General features: G+C 38.2%; 1 protein-coding gene across 3 annotated transcripts in view; it reads right to left on the bottom strand.

The window, feature by feature from the left end:
• The window catches only part of FREM1 (FRAS1 related extracellular matrix 1), a 180,655-nt gene that overhangs the window by 23,330 nt on the left and 140,516 nt on the right, over positions 1-16,809 (bottom strand). For all 3 annotated transcript variants that reach the window (XM_005209921.5, NM_001192995.2, XM_059888998.1), the window contains 3 exons: positions 11,457-11,658; positions 10,632-10,776; positions 911-1,040 (listed from right to left, as the gene is read on the bottom strand). In XM_005209921.5, coding sequence (XP_005209978.1) covers positions 911-1,040; positions 10,632-10,776; positions 11,457-11,658 — 477 coding nt within the window. The remainder of the gene's footprint in view (positions 1-910; positions 1,041-10,631; positions 10,777-11,456; positions 11,659-16,809) is intronic.

The raw sequence follows: 16,809 nt of genomic DNA, 5'->3' as shown, positions 1-16,809 counted from the left end.
TTCCATAACCAATGTACTGGGAAGTTATAGGGGACATCAAGTTATCTGATCCTTTAACAATCATAAAGCACCCATAGGTCAGGAAAACAGAACCTATGCCCACTGGAAAGATAAATGCTGAGTCTGGTATATAGTATAATCTACGTGCACAAGGTTCTGAAGCTGATTTGAACTTACTGTAACTGAGACTTCACTGAGATGGCATTTCCCCCCAGAACCTAATATCACTGCTTTTTTTTCCCCCTTTAGATTGAGGAGGAAGTCTTTACCAGCATTAGTATGTACAGGCTTTTCATGCTCTCATTCTCCCAATGTGCAGTTTTTCTAGAGACTTCTTAAAAACCTTTCCATTCTAGAAGCCATGGTTGTGCTCCATGTTCCATGTCAGTGGAAAGAAATAGCAGGTGACTAGTCCAAAATTAATTATTGAAAATTTCTTATATTTCAGGCTGCCTCTATTGCTACATAGCCTCTTAATTTTGCATGACTTGGGTGATGCTTAAGATAGGTGTAATCCCTGATTTTTCTCATCCACTGAGACCATAGGTGATCTTGGTGCATGCTAAGAGAAAGCCATACAGGGACTGAAGTTTGCAGACAACTTTCCTTTCCAAAGCAGAGTTTGGCCCAAGTTCACTAAGTTGGGTAGATCTTATGAAATCAAACTTCAAGAGTTAAAGACCAGATTTTAAAACTAAAGATGGGTTAGAAATAGAATATGTAGGAGCTAATGTATCTTGATAAATGATGGAGGGACAAAGAGGTTTTGTACTTAGACTTTCTGGAACAGAGCAACACTCCTGCAATTTGAAGTTTCCTCAGTTACTCTGAGTTTCTTTAAGGAAATAGTCAAAGGCACCAACCAGCAACCTAGGCTTTAGCTTGAAAGATGATAGTTTAGAGTTGTTACCTGTACAGTCACAAAGGCTGAATCCATGGAATATCCCCTTCTGGTAATCTCCAAGGGTAGCATGCCCATATTCTCACAGACCTCATATTCAGTCCGCGACCACTCAATATAAGACCAATTCAGTTCCAAACTAGGCATGTAAGAAAAGAAAAAAGAAAATCATGAGAAATGCAAAGTGGAAGCCTGTGGGGCTCCTCTGCTGGGTATAAAGCAACCACTGGTCCAAACTGGGAGAAAAAAGTGGTTCATCAACCTACACCAGTGCTGCAAACTCCTTGCATATGTTTGGTACCTTTTAGTTCACAAAGAACATCTACTAGCATTATCTCATTCGTTACTCTCAGTGCTGCTGTGAGGTAGACAGAGCATGTATTAGAATTCTATTTTATGAATGTAGAAATAAGATTAAAAGTCTATCCAAGGTGTGCAGTTATCCATGATAAAGGAAGGGACTCAAATTTGAGAGTGTTTGGAAGGGAAAGGAGCAGGTGGTTAAGTTCAAGGAGACGTTCATTTTTGGAAAGGACATTGATATGAAACTTCTCTCCTATATTTTGACCTCCTTCAATGGTACAACAAGATCATTTCCAGGCACAGATCTTCTCTAAACTCAGGTTCAGTTTAATAACAAGACGTCTTTGAGGAATGTTTAGGAATTAGAATGTGCATGTATTTTACAGGTTTACCCATCCCTCCTCTGTGTATGTGCAAGGACTATACTAACATATAGCTTGATTGCAGCGATACAACTGAATAAACCTGATGAAGACAGAATGGTCTTTTTTTCCACACTATGTCTAGTGAGTCCGAAATTTGATAGAAACTGACTTCTTTAATCCTCATAATACAAAGAGGTATTTTTTTGTCTTTTTCCTTTTCTTCAGAAAAGAACATTGAGCTTGCTGCTGCTGCTGCTGCTAAGTCGCTTCAGTCGTGTTCGACTCTGTGCGACCCCACAGACGGCAGCCCACTAGGCTCCTCCGTCCCTGGGATTCTCCAGGCAAGAATACTGGAGTGGGTTGCCATTTCCTTCTCCAATGCATGAAAGTGAAAAGTGAAAGTGAAGTCGCTTAGTTGTGCCTGACTCTTAGTGACCCCATGGACTGCAGCCTACCAGGCTCCTCCGTCCATGGGATTTTCCAGGTAAGAGTACTGGAGTGGGTTGCCATTGCCTTCTCCAACACTGAGCTTAGAGAGGTTAAATAACTAGCTTGAAGGCAAAATGCTATGACAAAGCTAACAGACAGCAGAGATAGAGTCCTTAGCATAAATCTGAAACCAAATGTTTTGTTCCTTCTCTACCATTCTTCTTCCCAACTAAAGTTCTCCATGACTCTTGTGATCTGAGCTCAAGCAGTGGGCTACAATTTTATCTTTATCCTGAAATATTTCCCTTTTTGAGGTGAGAAAACTTGAAATGGTTCACCTGAACAGTTCTCTTCAAAGATTTCCTTACATTTTTTTACCCGCTGTAACTGGCAGCAACATAAAAGACATGAATGGTCTTCACTATGATCATTTAAGTCGCTTCCATTTTTTTTGGTTTTATTCATTTTCCTTTCACTCTCCATTCATAAAACCCTCAGAGTTTGCCTTACTGTATTCCCAAACTTCCACTTAGATTCAGGTCTTTCCTCTAGACTTTTAAATTTACTTCTTACAGTGTTTTTCTTTGCAGAGCTAGAAATTCTGGGTGCTACCGAGTAGACCGTGGAGTTCACAAATTTCAAAGAACACGCCACACATTCCTGGAGATTATTCCTAACAGAGAGTAATAAGTTTGTCCTCTAATCAACCCTTTATGTCCTTGCACCAATCATGTGTCACAGCCACATCCTATATATTAAGTTCACTAGCAAAACAAACTCAACAGCACTGTGTTCTACTCTACCGACCAGCAGCCAGTGAGACAATGGTAGTGTGGAAGCATGGACTTATTCTAGAGCTTCAAGAATTTGTATTCATATATGTTTATTCAATCAATAGACGTGACATTTATTGTTATTGGCATGCTGGGCTTCACAAAATTTTGACATGAAAATAGGATACTTATATTAAATAATATTGGGAACCTCATGGGCCTTGATGAAATCGATTTCAAATCTGACAGGAGACAGATCAAGAAAGAAAGAAATGGCAATGCTTAAAGAATCACAAGATAACAAGCAACACGGATGTTATAAATGCCAATAGAAATAACATGTTGCAAAGAATTCCTCAAGGATCCAGCCAGATAAGAAAGGGGAACAAAATCAACAAGAATGATTGGAAGAGAAAACAGAAAGATAAAACAGGAAGGAAAAGGGAGCAGTGGGAACCAGTGAAATAAATACACAGAGATGGATTTCAACTAAGTCTGTGTAAGGTTCAAATGAGTTTCAAGGTTCAATCTTCTAAGAATCTATGTATTGCTAATGCTAACCACGACCAGCAAAAATTCATCAGTGTCACTCTGCAGGTCCAGATGACCTTGAGGCCTAAAATGAAGTGTGATTTGATTGCTGATCTAGATCTATAAGGGGATCATGCAGAGTGACATTCAGTTTCAAAGCATTAAGGGTTTTGGTGTTTGGGAACCTGCACACATCACCCTGATACATCATTGGAATGCTGCATGATGCTTAGAGGTTAAGGTTATAATTACACAATGTTCTATTTTACTTTCTTATAACTATTCCCTACAAACAATAAATGCCTATTTGAAAGCTATGAAATTTAAGCCAGGCTATATATTTTTCAGAAAAATATTTAAATCATGAGGCACTTGCATACCCAGAGGATATGTGTGACACATGCTTTGAAAGTGTTTTTTTGTTTTCTACAGTATTGTATTTAAGAAGGCCTTTCTACACTGAGCCTACAGTTGCTTAAACTCAACACAAACACTTGAAAGAAAAGTTAGAGATGTAGTCAGTCGCCTGGGAATTCTCCCTACAAGAAGCCATACAGATAGATGTTTGCTATCATGCAGATAACCAGATGCAGAAGCCCATTAGAGAACTGTGGAAAGCTCTGGATTGGGAGGTGTCAAGCAGATGGGGGTCGGTTCACATCTTCACATTTTAATGACCCCCCTCTTCTGAAGTTTACAGACACACTTTCTGTGAAACCCACATGGCAATCATTGTGAGTCAGCAGGATGCAAAAACTCCTCAAGCCCTGAGGTCAGGATTTCTTGGCCTGGGAACTACTGACATTTGGGACCAGGTTTCTTTGTGGTGGGAGGCTGTCCTGTGCACCGTAGGATGTCTCCCAGTGGGGACTTCCTCACTGATCTAGTGGTCAAGATTCTGCCTTCTGATGCAGGGGTACAGGTTCTATCTCTGGTCAGGGAATTAAGATTCCACATGCTATGGGGTGCAGGCGAAAAAAAAAAAAAAAAGTTTAGTAACATCCCTGGCTTCTACTCACTAGATCCATTAGAGGCAGCCATGCCATTCCATTCCAGTTACAACAATCAAACTGTTTCCAGACATTTCCAAATGTCCGTCACGGGGAAAGTCATCCCCAGGCGGGAAACCTTCCTGAAGTGATTTCACAGACTCATCACAATGGAAAAGTCTATTTAATCTATAAGCCAAGTTTTGGTTCTCAACAACTGTCATGAATGAAAGACATAGTCTGCGGGGTATGCCCAGACTATTTAATTTCTATTCCTCCATCCTATGTCTTTCATGATGTAGGGCTGAAACCATCACAATACTGTAATTATCCTCTAATTAAAATAAAAATTAAAAAATAAAGGCAACAGTACCCAGCATATATAATAAAAAGATATAACATCTCACATGAAAAAGAAATTAAATGGGATGAGACTTCCAGTTCTTCTTTCAGTCAAAGACAAGACAAACTGTTTAATTACCCAATTTAGCGATCCACCTCCAAAGTCCAGCATGTGTGATCCACTTTAATCTGATTAACTCTCATTTCCAAAGTACATATAACATACTATTTAATTCACTTAGGTACTAAAGGTCTGCAGTTCATTGAGGTATCACCAAGTGCCTTGTAGGGTGACTGGGACATAGTAAGTGCTCAATAAATATTTGCTCAAGGAAATAATGAACTTCGTTTAACCTACTATTTGAAAAGCTAAATTGACCACTGAAACGTTTTTTCTTCCCAGCCTATTCACATATTTCACACAATTTGAAAAGAAAATCTCTAGGCCAGATGTTTTCACATGTTTTTTTCTAGCCCTGACTTATTCTGGATTCTTTAGGTCATATTGGATTGTATTAGCTTGAGAGAAAGATGGCATTGGTAAACGACCATTCTATCATAAAGCATGATGTCTTATTTTCTAAGGCACATTCATGCTTCTCAACATTTGACAGTATCTAGAAACAGCTTTATTTTTCACAATGGGAGGAAGGGGATACTGGTGTTTAGTAGGTGTCGTCCAGGGGTGTTGCTAAATACCCTTCAATGTACAGGACGCCCAACTCACCCTCCACCCAAGCCCCACGACAAAGAATTGTCTGGACCAAATAGTCAAGAGTGTTGAAGCAGAGTCAAAAATATACACTTTCTGATATTCTATTTTGTGGCTGTTGTTGCTCAGTCACTAAGTCGTGTCTGACTCTTTGCAACCCCAATGACTGCAGCATGCCAGGCTCTCCTGTCCTTCACCATCTTCCAGAGTTTGCTCAGATTCATGTCTATTGAGTCGGTGATGCTATCTAACCATTTTGTGTCTACTTGGTTCATTTATATGAAGGAACAATGAACCAAAAGAATCATTTGGAATCAAACTTTATTTTGGGATTTGGGACATTAATCCAGGTTAACAAGCAAATGTAAAAAAGGTACTTGGCTGCTCTCTGCCTCAGTTTCCTCACTTCCCCAAGTACAATAATAATAAGTCTGTACTTCAAAGAGGTTGAATGAACCTTAATGAACACTCATTAAGTACTCTGAGCTTCTCAGTGAAAGATTTTATAGTAGCTAAAATGGTGATTAAATTATTCTTATAACTAGATCTTCACTTATAATCAAGTAGCATATGACTTAAGAAAATCAAAATGTTAAAAAATATTTTCTAAGTATTCAATCCAAGACTTATCAATTCAAAGAGGATGCTATTAAGCTCCATAAAAATGCTATGAACACCTGTGTTTGCCTTTCTATCTTTCTCTCATGATAATGGGGAAACGGTGCTTAGTCAGGAAGCAGCATAGTGAGTACCCCAAACAAGTGCTTTGGAGTCAGACACATCTCATAACCACTTATTAGTGTGTGATTATGGTCAGTTACTCAGTCTCTCTGGACCACAATTTTCATCATCTGTAAAATGAGGGAAATTACATTCATGTCAAATTAAAATTTGTTAATACGTATAAAGCACCTGTACACAGTGGGTACTTAATAAGGCCTATTTCCCTTTCCTTCCTCTGTGGTTTCTTAGATCTAATCTAGAGACAAATACTTTAACTTCTGGCTTGCAAGTAACGTGAAAGCTTTACCTAACCAAGAGTTTCAACCTCTTTCCCTATAACGTGTTTCATAAAAGTTGTTAAAGCATTTCTAAGTTCGCCTGCTAGGGAGGAGAAGGGTCAAGGTGCTTGGAATCATGGAGCAGCTGGGGAAGCAGCCACTGAATTATGAAGAACTTCAGCAGGGGTCAGCTTTCGTTTTGAAGCTCACCTTTTCTGCAGTGGGTGCAAGAAAGAGGTCAACACTGAATGCATGTTAAGAGACTGCCTTGGTCAGACGTCAGCTACATTCTGTGGTCTACAAAGGTGTTTTTGATGAATGATGTGGTCCTATGTGACAGAGTTTGGGTGGGAGGCAGACCATCTTGAGATTCACACTGGATATGAGAACGGCATGCTAAGGCATGGGCCGAGAAGATGAGCACTCACACTGAGGTCAGGAGGTCATGGTGCACTGTGGGCTCTGCCATTTATTCACTTAGTGGCTGCTGGCCAATTACTTAAATGCTTTGAACCTGATTTCCTTATCACCCTCAGAGAACTGCTTTGCAGATTAAAACGGAAAACATATGTGAAAGCACCTAGCACAGTGCCTGAAATTTAGGCACTTAACCAAATCTAAATTTTGATGCAAATTCCCATGGATTTCAACATTTTATAGTAACTTCTATTTACAAATGTCTCCTAAACGTATTGCATGAAAAGCTTGTGCCATGAGCTATTCTGGAGCAGGGTGGTCTTGGTTTTATAATCAAATCATATTGAGATATGTTGCATATTATATCCCTCTCTTGAAGATTCCCAATGCACACACGCATCTTTGTGACTTTGGCAATGTGATGCATTAGTGAGTCATAATAACTTGATCACATCAAGATTTCCCAACACCATTTCTAATGGAAAGTCTATTGACCCTTTAGGACTGATGCACTACAGAAATGCTGCCATAGCAAAAACGTATGAGCAATCAAGACTCCGGGACAATTCTCACTGAACATGAGTCCTCCTTATTCTATAAAGAGCCTCCTTTCTGCTCCTGATTGCATCCACCAGTCCCTTTAGCTTCATTGCAGAATGTTTTCACCCCTTGAAATATACAGACTATTAACCTATTAATCCTAAACCAAACCAGAACACAAAGTTCACTGCATTCAGATTATTAACAAGAATATGGATTGTTCACTTTGTGAACATCTCAGAGTCCATTTCTAACTTATGGGCTTTAGCTGGCTACCAAAGGCCTCTGGAATACTATTCAGTCAATCATTGTCCCCCACATGAATGCACAACAGTAGTAATCACCACCGCAGGTCATGTTTGTCAAGGACTTTAAATAGATGCTCCCACGTGTTTTACCTCATTTGTTCCTCTAAATAAATTGTAATACTGCCCCTAATTTACAGATGAGATAACTAAGATAACTAAACACTTGACCTAGGTCAGTGGCAAAGTCAAAGCCCAAACCTGTTCTTTGGCTCTGAGTCCAGTGGTTTACCGTATATTATCTATCCCATTATCCCCAGTTCATTAGCCATGGAGTACACACTCATATTGAGACCTGTAATTTACATTTAAGCTCCTTGAGGAGTAAGTATTCTTCCTTTCTTGTTGCTTTGATGGCCAAAGATTGGAGAAAAATATGGAGCTGAGTCTGTTGCTTCTTTCCCCTTAGGCCAGTTGAGCACACTCATTAAGAGTGGGCAAGAAGTCCTTTAATGCAGTGAGGAAAACCACGGATTTGAGAGTCATAACTTCTGTACCAAAATCTTAGCTCCTTCTCTGATGAGCTATATGAGCTTGGAAAAGTCACTTCCTATCTCCTTGCCTCAGTCTCCTCACCTGTAAATTCTGGATTATGATGGTACCTAACTTAAAGGTTGTTGTGATGATTAAATGAAGAGCAATGAAGTAGAGCAGAAAGCTATAGTGTAAATGCCTGTGATTTATTCTATACAGGCAGCTAGGTTCCTGCTAGCCCTGGGAAGACAGATCATTATTCATAACATTGTTTCCTACTGGAAAAAAATAGTTCTTCTTGTTCCACAAAGTAACTACTTACAAATGAGGTTAGAGACAACTATATCCTTCAAAACCTATAAAGATAAGTGCTTAGTAACTTCTACCTGCTTTTCCCTCTACCCACTCTAGAGAAAACAACTTAACATATGTTGGATCAAATCAAAGTTATTTGGGGATTAACTCTCAGTGGACATATTTTGCATTATATTCCACTGACTCCAATCATTACAAGCTGAATTAGAAACATCTTCAGCATAGGTACCTGAAAATAGGTATCTAGTAGAAGTAGGAGTCTATTTTAAAAGTCTCAAGTAAAGTTATAAATTCTGAGGTTCTGAAATAAACTTGAAAATTATTCAAAATCATAAATTATCTTCAAAAGCAGTGTCCTTGGTTACAATGAGGAACTGGTGGCAGGAGGGGGGGGGGGTGGTATATGTAGAAACTTCCCTGGTGATACAGTGGTTAAATGCTGTGCTCCCAAAGCAGGGGGCATAGGTTTGACCCCTGGTTGGAGAACTAAGATTCTACATACTGCAAGATGTGGCCAATGAAAAAAGGAAGTTTGCGGGTGAAGCAATATCTATCTAGTTCTATTTCTGTGTTCCCATGTGGTCAGCATTAGTTCAGTAGCAAGTCTGATCAATATTTTTATGTTTATACGTTGAACTATTAAAAAGCAGTGAAATCAAGTTATTAATATTTTTGAGTAGGATTTTTTTTTTAAATTCTTGAGAATTGAATACATTTGTCTGAAATTGCAAGTAGGTAACTTATTTTCCATAAAGATTATAATCCCAAGAGCCATTTTTCTGAGGCAAGAGCATTTTAATGGCAAGTGGGCATCTGTTTTAATTTTAAAGTGTCATGATTGAATTTTCATGTCAGGGTCCAGTTCTTCCTTGCTCACACCTATTTCCCAGATGCTTATACTGTGCACCTGGCCTATAGTAGCCACTCAATAAAAATCTGGACCAGATTTTTTTTTATATTACAGGCAATAGAGGTGCAATTCTGAGAACAGGTTTTGGTAAAGATGCATTTTTCTAGCAATGACCACAGAGACCTCTGCTGGCAGATACTGGGACTACAATCCAGGATCAGAAAGAAAAAGCAAAAATGAAGAGATCAGAGGTGAATTTCTCAATTTTCTTGTCTTTCTTTGTCCATACTCTGTCACAAAAGCCCCATAAGAAGCTGTGCTCATTATGGTGTGTGGTTTGATAGAGTCAATACTAAAACTAGAATAAATGAACAACTTTTCTCTGAGGTGAGTGGGAAGGGCATCAAACTTGGGGAAAAAAAAAAAAACATGGAGAACTGGATTGTGATTTCTGCAATCATTTAATAGCTGTTATTCAAGGTGTACCTTAAAAAAATCTAGAATAGTGACCTGGTAAGTGAAATTATGGTCTGTTAATATGGTTAATTTTGAGGATTTGATACTCTGGTTTTTCTGAGGGTCCTATATTTGACACAAGTTCAAAGTATTACTTAATACCTCCCCCAAGTCTTTTTTCCTCTTTTACACTACACTGTCTTCACCTTACCCATGTTAGGTTTATAACTTACAAAAGGAGTCGCTAGTAATTGCTTGGGTTTGGGGGGAAGAGAAGATATTTTGCTAAACTTTCCTAACTCCCTCATTCTCTAGATATTTTAGAAATGTAGATTTAGGAAATGGTGGGTCGTAACACAGTCCTAGAGTGACCTCTTGCTGCATAATTTGTACATAAGCCTACAAGCCCAGTCCTGGATACCAGTGAATTGTCAAGACAGAAACCTCTGTGGGTGTGAAAGGATGTGCATTTGTAAACGCATGCATAAAATGAATGACCCAGCCCCAAAGAACTAAACTTTTTAACACTCCCATATTCTGTGATTATCAACAACAGAAGTTTAAACTTCCCCAGTGGCTCAGTGGTAGTGAATCTGCCTGCCAATGCAGGAGACACAGGTTTGATCCCTGATCCAGGAAGATCCCCTGGAGAAGAAAATGGAAATCCACTCCAGTATGCTAGCCTGGAAATTCCACAGACAAAGGAGCCTGGAGGGCTGCAGTCCATGGGGAAGCAGGAGTTGGACACGACTTAGTGACTAAACAGCGACAATAGAAGTTTCTCTTTCCAAAATTAATTCTATGAGCGTGGGAAATCATCTATCAATTTGTCCTCTTAGATTCTGTTTAAAAAAGAACATTTTACTTTCCTCATCAGATACATTCTGGACATTATATGCAGGAGTATTAAATAAGCAAAAGAATTTACCTTTGAGGAGTGGCAGAGTTCCCTGTGGGATCCATGACTTGAAATTCCATGGTATCTGAATTTACTTCCAAAGATGGGTTTATGATGTAAAGAACGGTCTTACTGTTTAAATCCTTCTGGCTAAATTTCTCATGGATAAATTCACCTACAAAAAAGAAGTAAATGATTTTCATCAGTAATCAAACAAAATATTAGATAAGAGCTGATACAATATTTATGGCTGTTTTATTTTTAAACTCTTCTTTTAAAATATTTAAAGTAAATCTTTTAAAGAAATTAATAAAATGTAACCATCTTAAAACTCAAAGTCAATTAACTTAAATTACTTTGTTTCAAACATTGTACCTTAAATATGAAAACAGAGAGTGAATAGGAAAATCTAGCAATAAAATCTAAAATTCTGTACCATCCTGTGATCATTATCTTCATAAAGTAGAAATAACATATAATTCAGAGAAAACTTACATCAAAAAATTGTTTTTAATGAACTTACATAGCTCAGAAATTCATGATATAAGAAAATGGGTCACAAATTCGGATTTGGTCCTGACAATGTATTCCTGTGAATACTTTACAATCTAGCTATTGAAAAAAAGTTATACATAATAAACAGTTGTGTATCAGTATCCAGTTCTCCCACTCAAGATGAATTTAGGAAAATTCAGCTTTAAATCCTCTTTAGCATGGATACTGATTTATAAACTGCATCTGTCAGTAAGCCTTGGGGAGTATTTACCAAATGGGCCTGAACTTAATTACAAATTACCTTCTAGATTGCCAACCACTGAGTATTTTAAAATGAGCAAGGATTAAGGAAGGCAGTACCTGTCGTTGAGTTCTCCAGATGCCCATGTTGGGGGCCTCGTAAAATCTTAAAGATGATCTGATTATCATCAGTGTCGGGGTCTGATGCCTTCAACACACGGGAGGTGATGTAAATCCCATAACAACCATTTTTCAAGAGCCCTACTTGAGAAGGGGAATGCAAGTGTGTGACACGGGGGGCCGCTTTGTCCAACTGGTCCACCTGAATGATCAATAATCACACACAATGTTAAGCAAAGCCTTCTCATTCCCAAGCAACACGGGGGCTTAAATGGTTCAACAATGACAAACTCTCCTGAATTTCAGATTCCTTATCCTCCTCACTGGTTAACTTCTGTTAAAAGCTACCTCGTTCACAATATCTTCAGCAAATACCATAGAGCCCAGAAGAGAGGTTAACTTTCTGTTGGAAGCTTTGACTCAGCTTTATTTATTTGCCCACTGCCTGGCTCCCCCATTAGACCTAAGCTTCCTGAGGGCAGACACCGTGTCTTTTTTTCCCCTCAACTAGTCCCTGCACCTGGCAAAATGCCCAACCATTACAGGAGCTCAAGAAATACTTGTTGGATGAATACATTAAAACTGACCCAGGAACTGTATTGCAAACTTAATATTAGTTCTACAAAAGCATTTCCCCCTTCTCCCAGTGTTTGATAATTTACAGAAACAATGCTATAAAGGTCTACAAATACACTGAAACTTTCTTTGTCGTGTCTTGGTTTAAATAGCAAAAATATTGAATAGCAGTACAAATACTTCAGTTAAAAAAAAGTGGAAGGTGCTTAGCTATAGGTATTGAGTATTTGTTTTATTGATAGACAGAACCAGGTAACCAAACAGGTAGACTCAATTTGTAAAGGCTGTGATGGGCAATTACTCATGCGTGAAAGAGGGACAGAAGTTCAGACACTACAAAGGACCTCATTCGCATATGGTATGGCGTCATTAGAAATGACTCATCGGTTACGGAGGGAACATTTTTGGCAGAATTAGCATAATTCATCACTGGTACCACAAAACAGGTACAAGAACACAGTCTTTGTTCCCTTCATTTCTAATCACGCAAATCTTAACTTTATCCCCAAATGAAACTATTGTAATTCTAGCAAAGTAAAAAATGAGTGTTCACAATAAGACCATATATTTTGTGTGTGTTTATATAATAAACTACCAGTCATCTGTTGATAAGAAAAAGAGATAGGATAAACTAGTAACAAAATAAAGCCCCACAATTCAGTGTTAACCAATAAAAAATAAAAATCAGAAAGTTTCAGAATAGGAGACAACTACCATTTTTGTTCAAAACAAATACATATATATGTTCACACAGACACAGACAAAATTTTGGGAGCATGTGTACAAACATGTTCATTTATCTTCAGATGGGGAAAAATAACTTTGAGTATTTCTATATATGGACTTTTTTAACAATGAAATACTTTTCTGTTAAGTTGGCAATCTGCTTTTTTAAATAAAAAAGCAATCACACCTCACATTGGTAAATGTTTGAAGAAATAGACATTTTTATATTTTGTTGGAAGGAATGCCAATTAGTGAAAATCTTTTGGAGATAAACTTGATATATATATATATATTAATAATGTGCATATACTGTGATTCAAAATTTCTACTTTTCGAGTATACCCTACAGAAATAGATGTATAGACAAAGAATATATATATTACTATTAATTAAAATATAATTTGTAATAGCAAATACTAAAAATTTCCATAAAACTTGGAAGTCCTACAGGGGAATTATAAATTATCTCTGCCTGAGATTGAGTGCCATACAGCCTTTATCAATTATGTTATCAAGGAAGATTTAATGACATGTGGAAATTTTTATGATTGGAAACAGGTAATATGCTTAATAGTACATATAATATTATCTCTTTTTTATTTCAATAAAAGACTGCAAGCAAGCCACTGATCACAGTGGGATAACGAATTATTGTCTAGACCTTTTCTGTAGTTTATGAATTTTTTAACAACAATTATTTTGTAAGCTGAAGTAGCAACACACAGTTTCAAAGGTTATAGTCATTCTCCTTTCCTAAAAAAGTGAGGATGGTGCCCTCAGAGCTGTGAGATGGGGAGGCAGTTATCACGGCCTTTTGGGGAAGAAGCTCCAGGGTGACTAGTAGGAAGTACAGTCAGTGGCAAGAGAAGAAAAATAAAGATATTTTAAGACATGTGAGTAATCCTCAAAGTTGGTAAATACACTGAGTGTACGGGGTTTTTAAGTTATATTTTCCTTAAATATAGAAGTATTATAAAAGGAATAAAGGCCTGCCGTAATTATTTGCTTTTAAAAATGTTAATATCTACACTTTGGTCTTTGGGGCCCCTGCTGGGTCTTTGGTCCTACTCTGTTAAAATCCATCCTAAATTTCTAGTTTCTTCTTCAACAGCAGGTCTTTTGGCTCAGGATACCAGAAGCATTTTAAAATATTAGAGTACAGACTTTTTTTTAAAAAAAAGGCTATATCCTTACAACCATTTGTGTTGGATTTACTAAAACTTATGTCACGCTTACTTGCATAGGAAGCAGTGACACTGGTCCTCTGTCCCTCACCACCCCCCATCTTCTTCTAAGAAAGACTTCAGAAATCATTGCACCGAGATTGCAGAATTTTGGTCAGCAACACAAAAAAAACCATAACTCAAAAAGATACACGTGCCCCATGTTCATAGCAGCACTGTTCACAATAGCCAAGACCTAAACGTCCACCAATAGATGAATGGATAAAGAAGATGCGGCACACAATGGAATACTACTCAGTCATAAAAATTAATGAAATAATGCCATTTGCAGCAACATGGACGGACCTGGAAATCATACTGAGTGAAGTAAGTCAGAATGAGAAAGACAAATATCATGTAGTATCACTTATATGTGGTATCTAAAGACCACACAAATGAACCTATCTATGGAACAGAATCACAGACATAGAGAACAGACTGGTGGAAGGGGTTGAGGGAGGGATGGAGTGGGAGGTTAGGATTAGCAGATGTAAGCTTTAATATATATTAATAGAATGGATAAACAACAAAGACCTACTATATAGTATAGAGAACTATATTCAATATCCTACAATAAATCGTAATGGAAAACAATACCTTAAGAAAGAAGGAATGTAAATATATGTATAGCTGAATCATTTTGCTGTACAACAGTGACTAATACATTGTAAATCTTCAATTTAAAAAAAGATGCAGAGTCTGAGACAGACAGACATGATTTCCTACAAAATAAATGTCAGATCAGTGCCTGTTGGTGTCAATAAAATACAACTGTGTTTTGTGTTTAAGTCTTGTAGCCTTGCCCTCAGTTACTCAGTTTGGGAACATAAGTGGTACACCTATGTTTAGGAGATTCAGTTTACTTCAGTTCAGTTCAGTTGCTCAGTTGTGTCTGACTCTTTGCGACCCCATGGAATGCAGCATGCAAGGCCTCCCTGCCCATCACCAACTCCCGGAGTTCACTCAAACTCATGTCCATTGAGTCAGTGATGCCATCATACCATCTCATCCTCTGTTGTCCCCTTCTCTTCCCACCTTCAATCTTTCCCAGAATCAGGGTCTTTTTCAATGGGTCAGTTTTTCCCATCAGGTGGCCAAAATATCAGAGTTTCAGCTTCAGTATCAGTCCTTCCCATGAATATTCAGGACTAATTTCCTTTAGGATGGACTGGTTGGATCTCCTTACAATCCAAGGGAATCTCAAGAGTATTCTCCAACACAACAGTTCAAAAGCATCAATTCTTCGGTACTCAGCTTTCTTTATAGTCCAACTCTCACATACATACATGACTACTGGAAAAACCAGTTTTAATTAGACAGACATTTGTTGGCAAAGTAATGTCTCTCCATTTTAATATGCTGTCTAGGTTAGTAGCTCTTCTTCCAAGGAGCAACCGTCTTCTAATTTCATGGCTACAGTCACCATCTGCAGTGATTTTGGAGCCTCCCCAACCCAAGAAAGTCTCTCACTGCTTCCATTGTTTCCCCATCTATTTGCCATGAAGCGATGGGACCAGATGCCATGATCTTAGTTTTCTAAATGTTGAGCTTTAAGCCAACTTTTTCACTCTCCTCTTTCACTTTCATCATCTTCTTTTTCACTCTCCTCTTTCACTTTCATCATCTTCTTCACTTTTTGCCATAAGGGTGGTGTCATCTGCATATCTGAGGTTATTGATTGATATTTCTCCCAACAATCTCGATTCCAGCTTGTGCTTCATCCAGCCCAGCGTTTCTCATGATGTACTCTGCATATAAGTTAAATAAGCAGGGTGACAATATACAGCCTTGATGTACTCCTTTCTCAATTTGGAACCAGTTTGTTTTTCCATGTCCAGCTATAACTGTTGCTTCCTGACCTACATAAAGGAGGCAGGATTTCTCAGGAGGCAGGTAATGTGGTCTGGTATTCCCATCTCTTTCAGAAGTTTCCACAGTTTGTTGTGATCCACACAGTCAAAGGCTTTGGTATAGTCAATAAAGCAGAAGTAGATGTTTTTCTGGAACTCTCTTGCTTTTTTGATGATCCAGAGGATGTTGGCAATTTGATCTCCAGTTCCTCTGCCTTTTCTAAATCCAGCTTGAACATCTGGAAGTTCACAGTTCATGTACTGTTGAAGCCTGGCTTGGAGAATTTTGAGCATCACTTTGCTAGTGTGTGAGATGAGTGCAATTGTGCAGTTGTTTGAGCATTCTTTGGCATTGCCTTTCTTTGGGATTGGAATGAAAACTGACCTTTTCCAGTCTTGTGGCCACTGCTGAGTTTTCCAAATTTGCTGGCATATTGAGTGCAGCACTTTCACAGCATCAGCTTTCAGGATTTGGAATAGCTCAACTGGAATTCCATCACCTCCACTAGCTTTGTTTGTAGTGATGCCCACTAAGGCCCACTTGACTTCACATTCCAGGATGTCTGGCTCCAGGTGAGTGATCACACCACCCTGATTATCTGGGTCATGAAGATATTTTTGTACAGTTCTTCTGTGTATTCTTGCCACCTCTTCTTAACATCTTTTGCTTCTGTTAGGTCCATACCCTTTCTGTCCTTTATTGCACTCATCTTTGCATGAAATGTTCCCTTGGTATCTCTAATTTTCCTGAATAGATCTCTAGTTTTTCCCATTCTATTGTTTTCCTTTATTTCTTTGCATTGATCACTGAGGAAGGCTTTCTTATCTCTCCTTGCTATTCTTTGAAACTCTGCATTCAAATAGGTATATCTTTCCTTTTCTACTTTGCCTTTTGTGTCTTTTCTTTTCTCAGCTATTTATAAGGCCTCCTCAGACAGCAATTTTGCCTTTTTGCATTTGTTTTTGTTGGGGATAGTC

Source organism: Bos taurus, chromosome 8, assembly GCF_002263795.3.
Source record: "Bos taurus isolate L1 Dominette 01449 registration number 42190680 breed Hereford chromosome 8, ARS-UCD2.0, whole genome shotgun sequence".
In the NCBI taxonomy this organism is placed as follows: Eukaryota; Metazoa; Chordata; class Mammalia; order Artiodactyla; family Bovidae; genus Bos; species Bos taurus.
The sequence above is the reverse complement of the archived record's forward strand: the minus strand, read 5'-3'. Positions and strand labels throughout refer to the sequence as shown.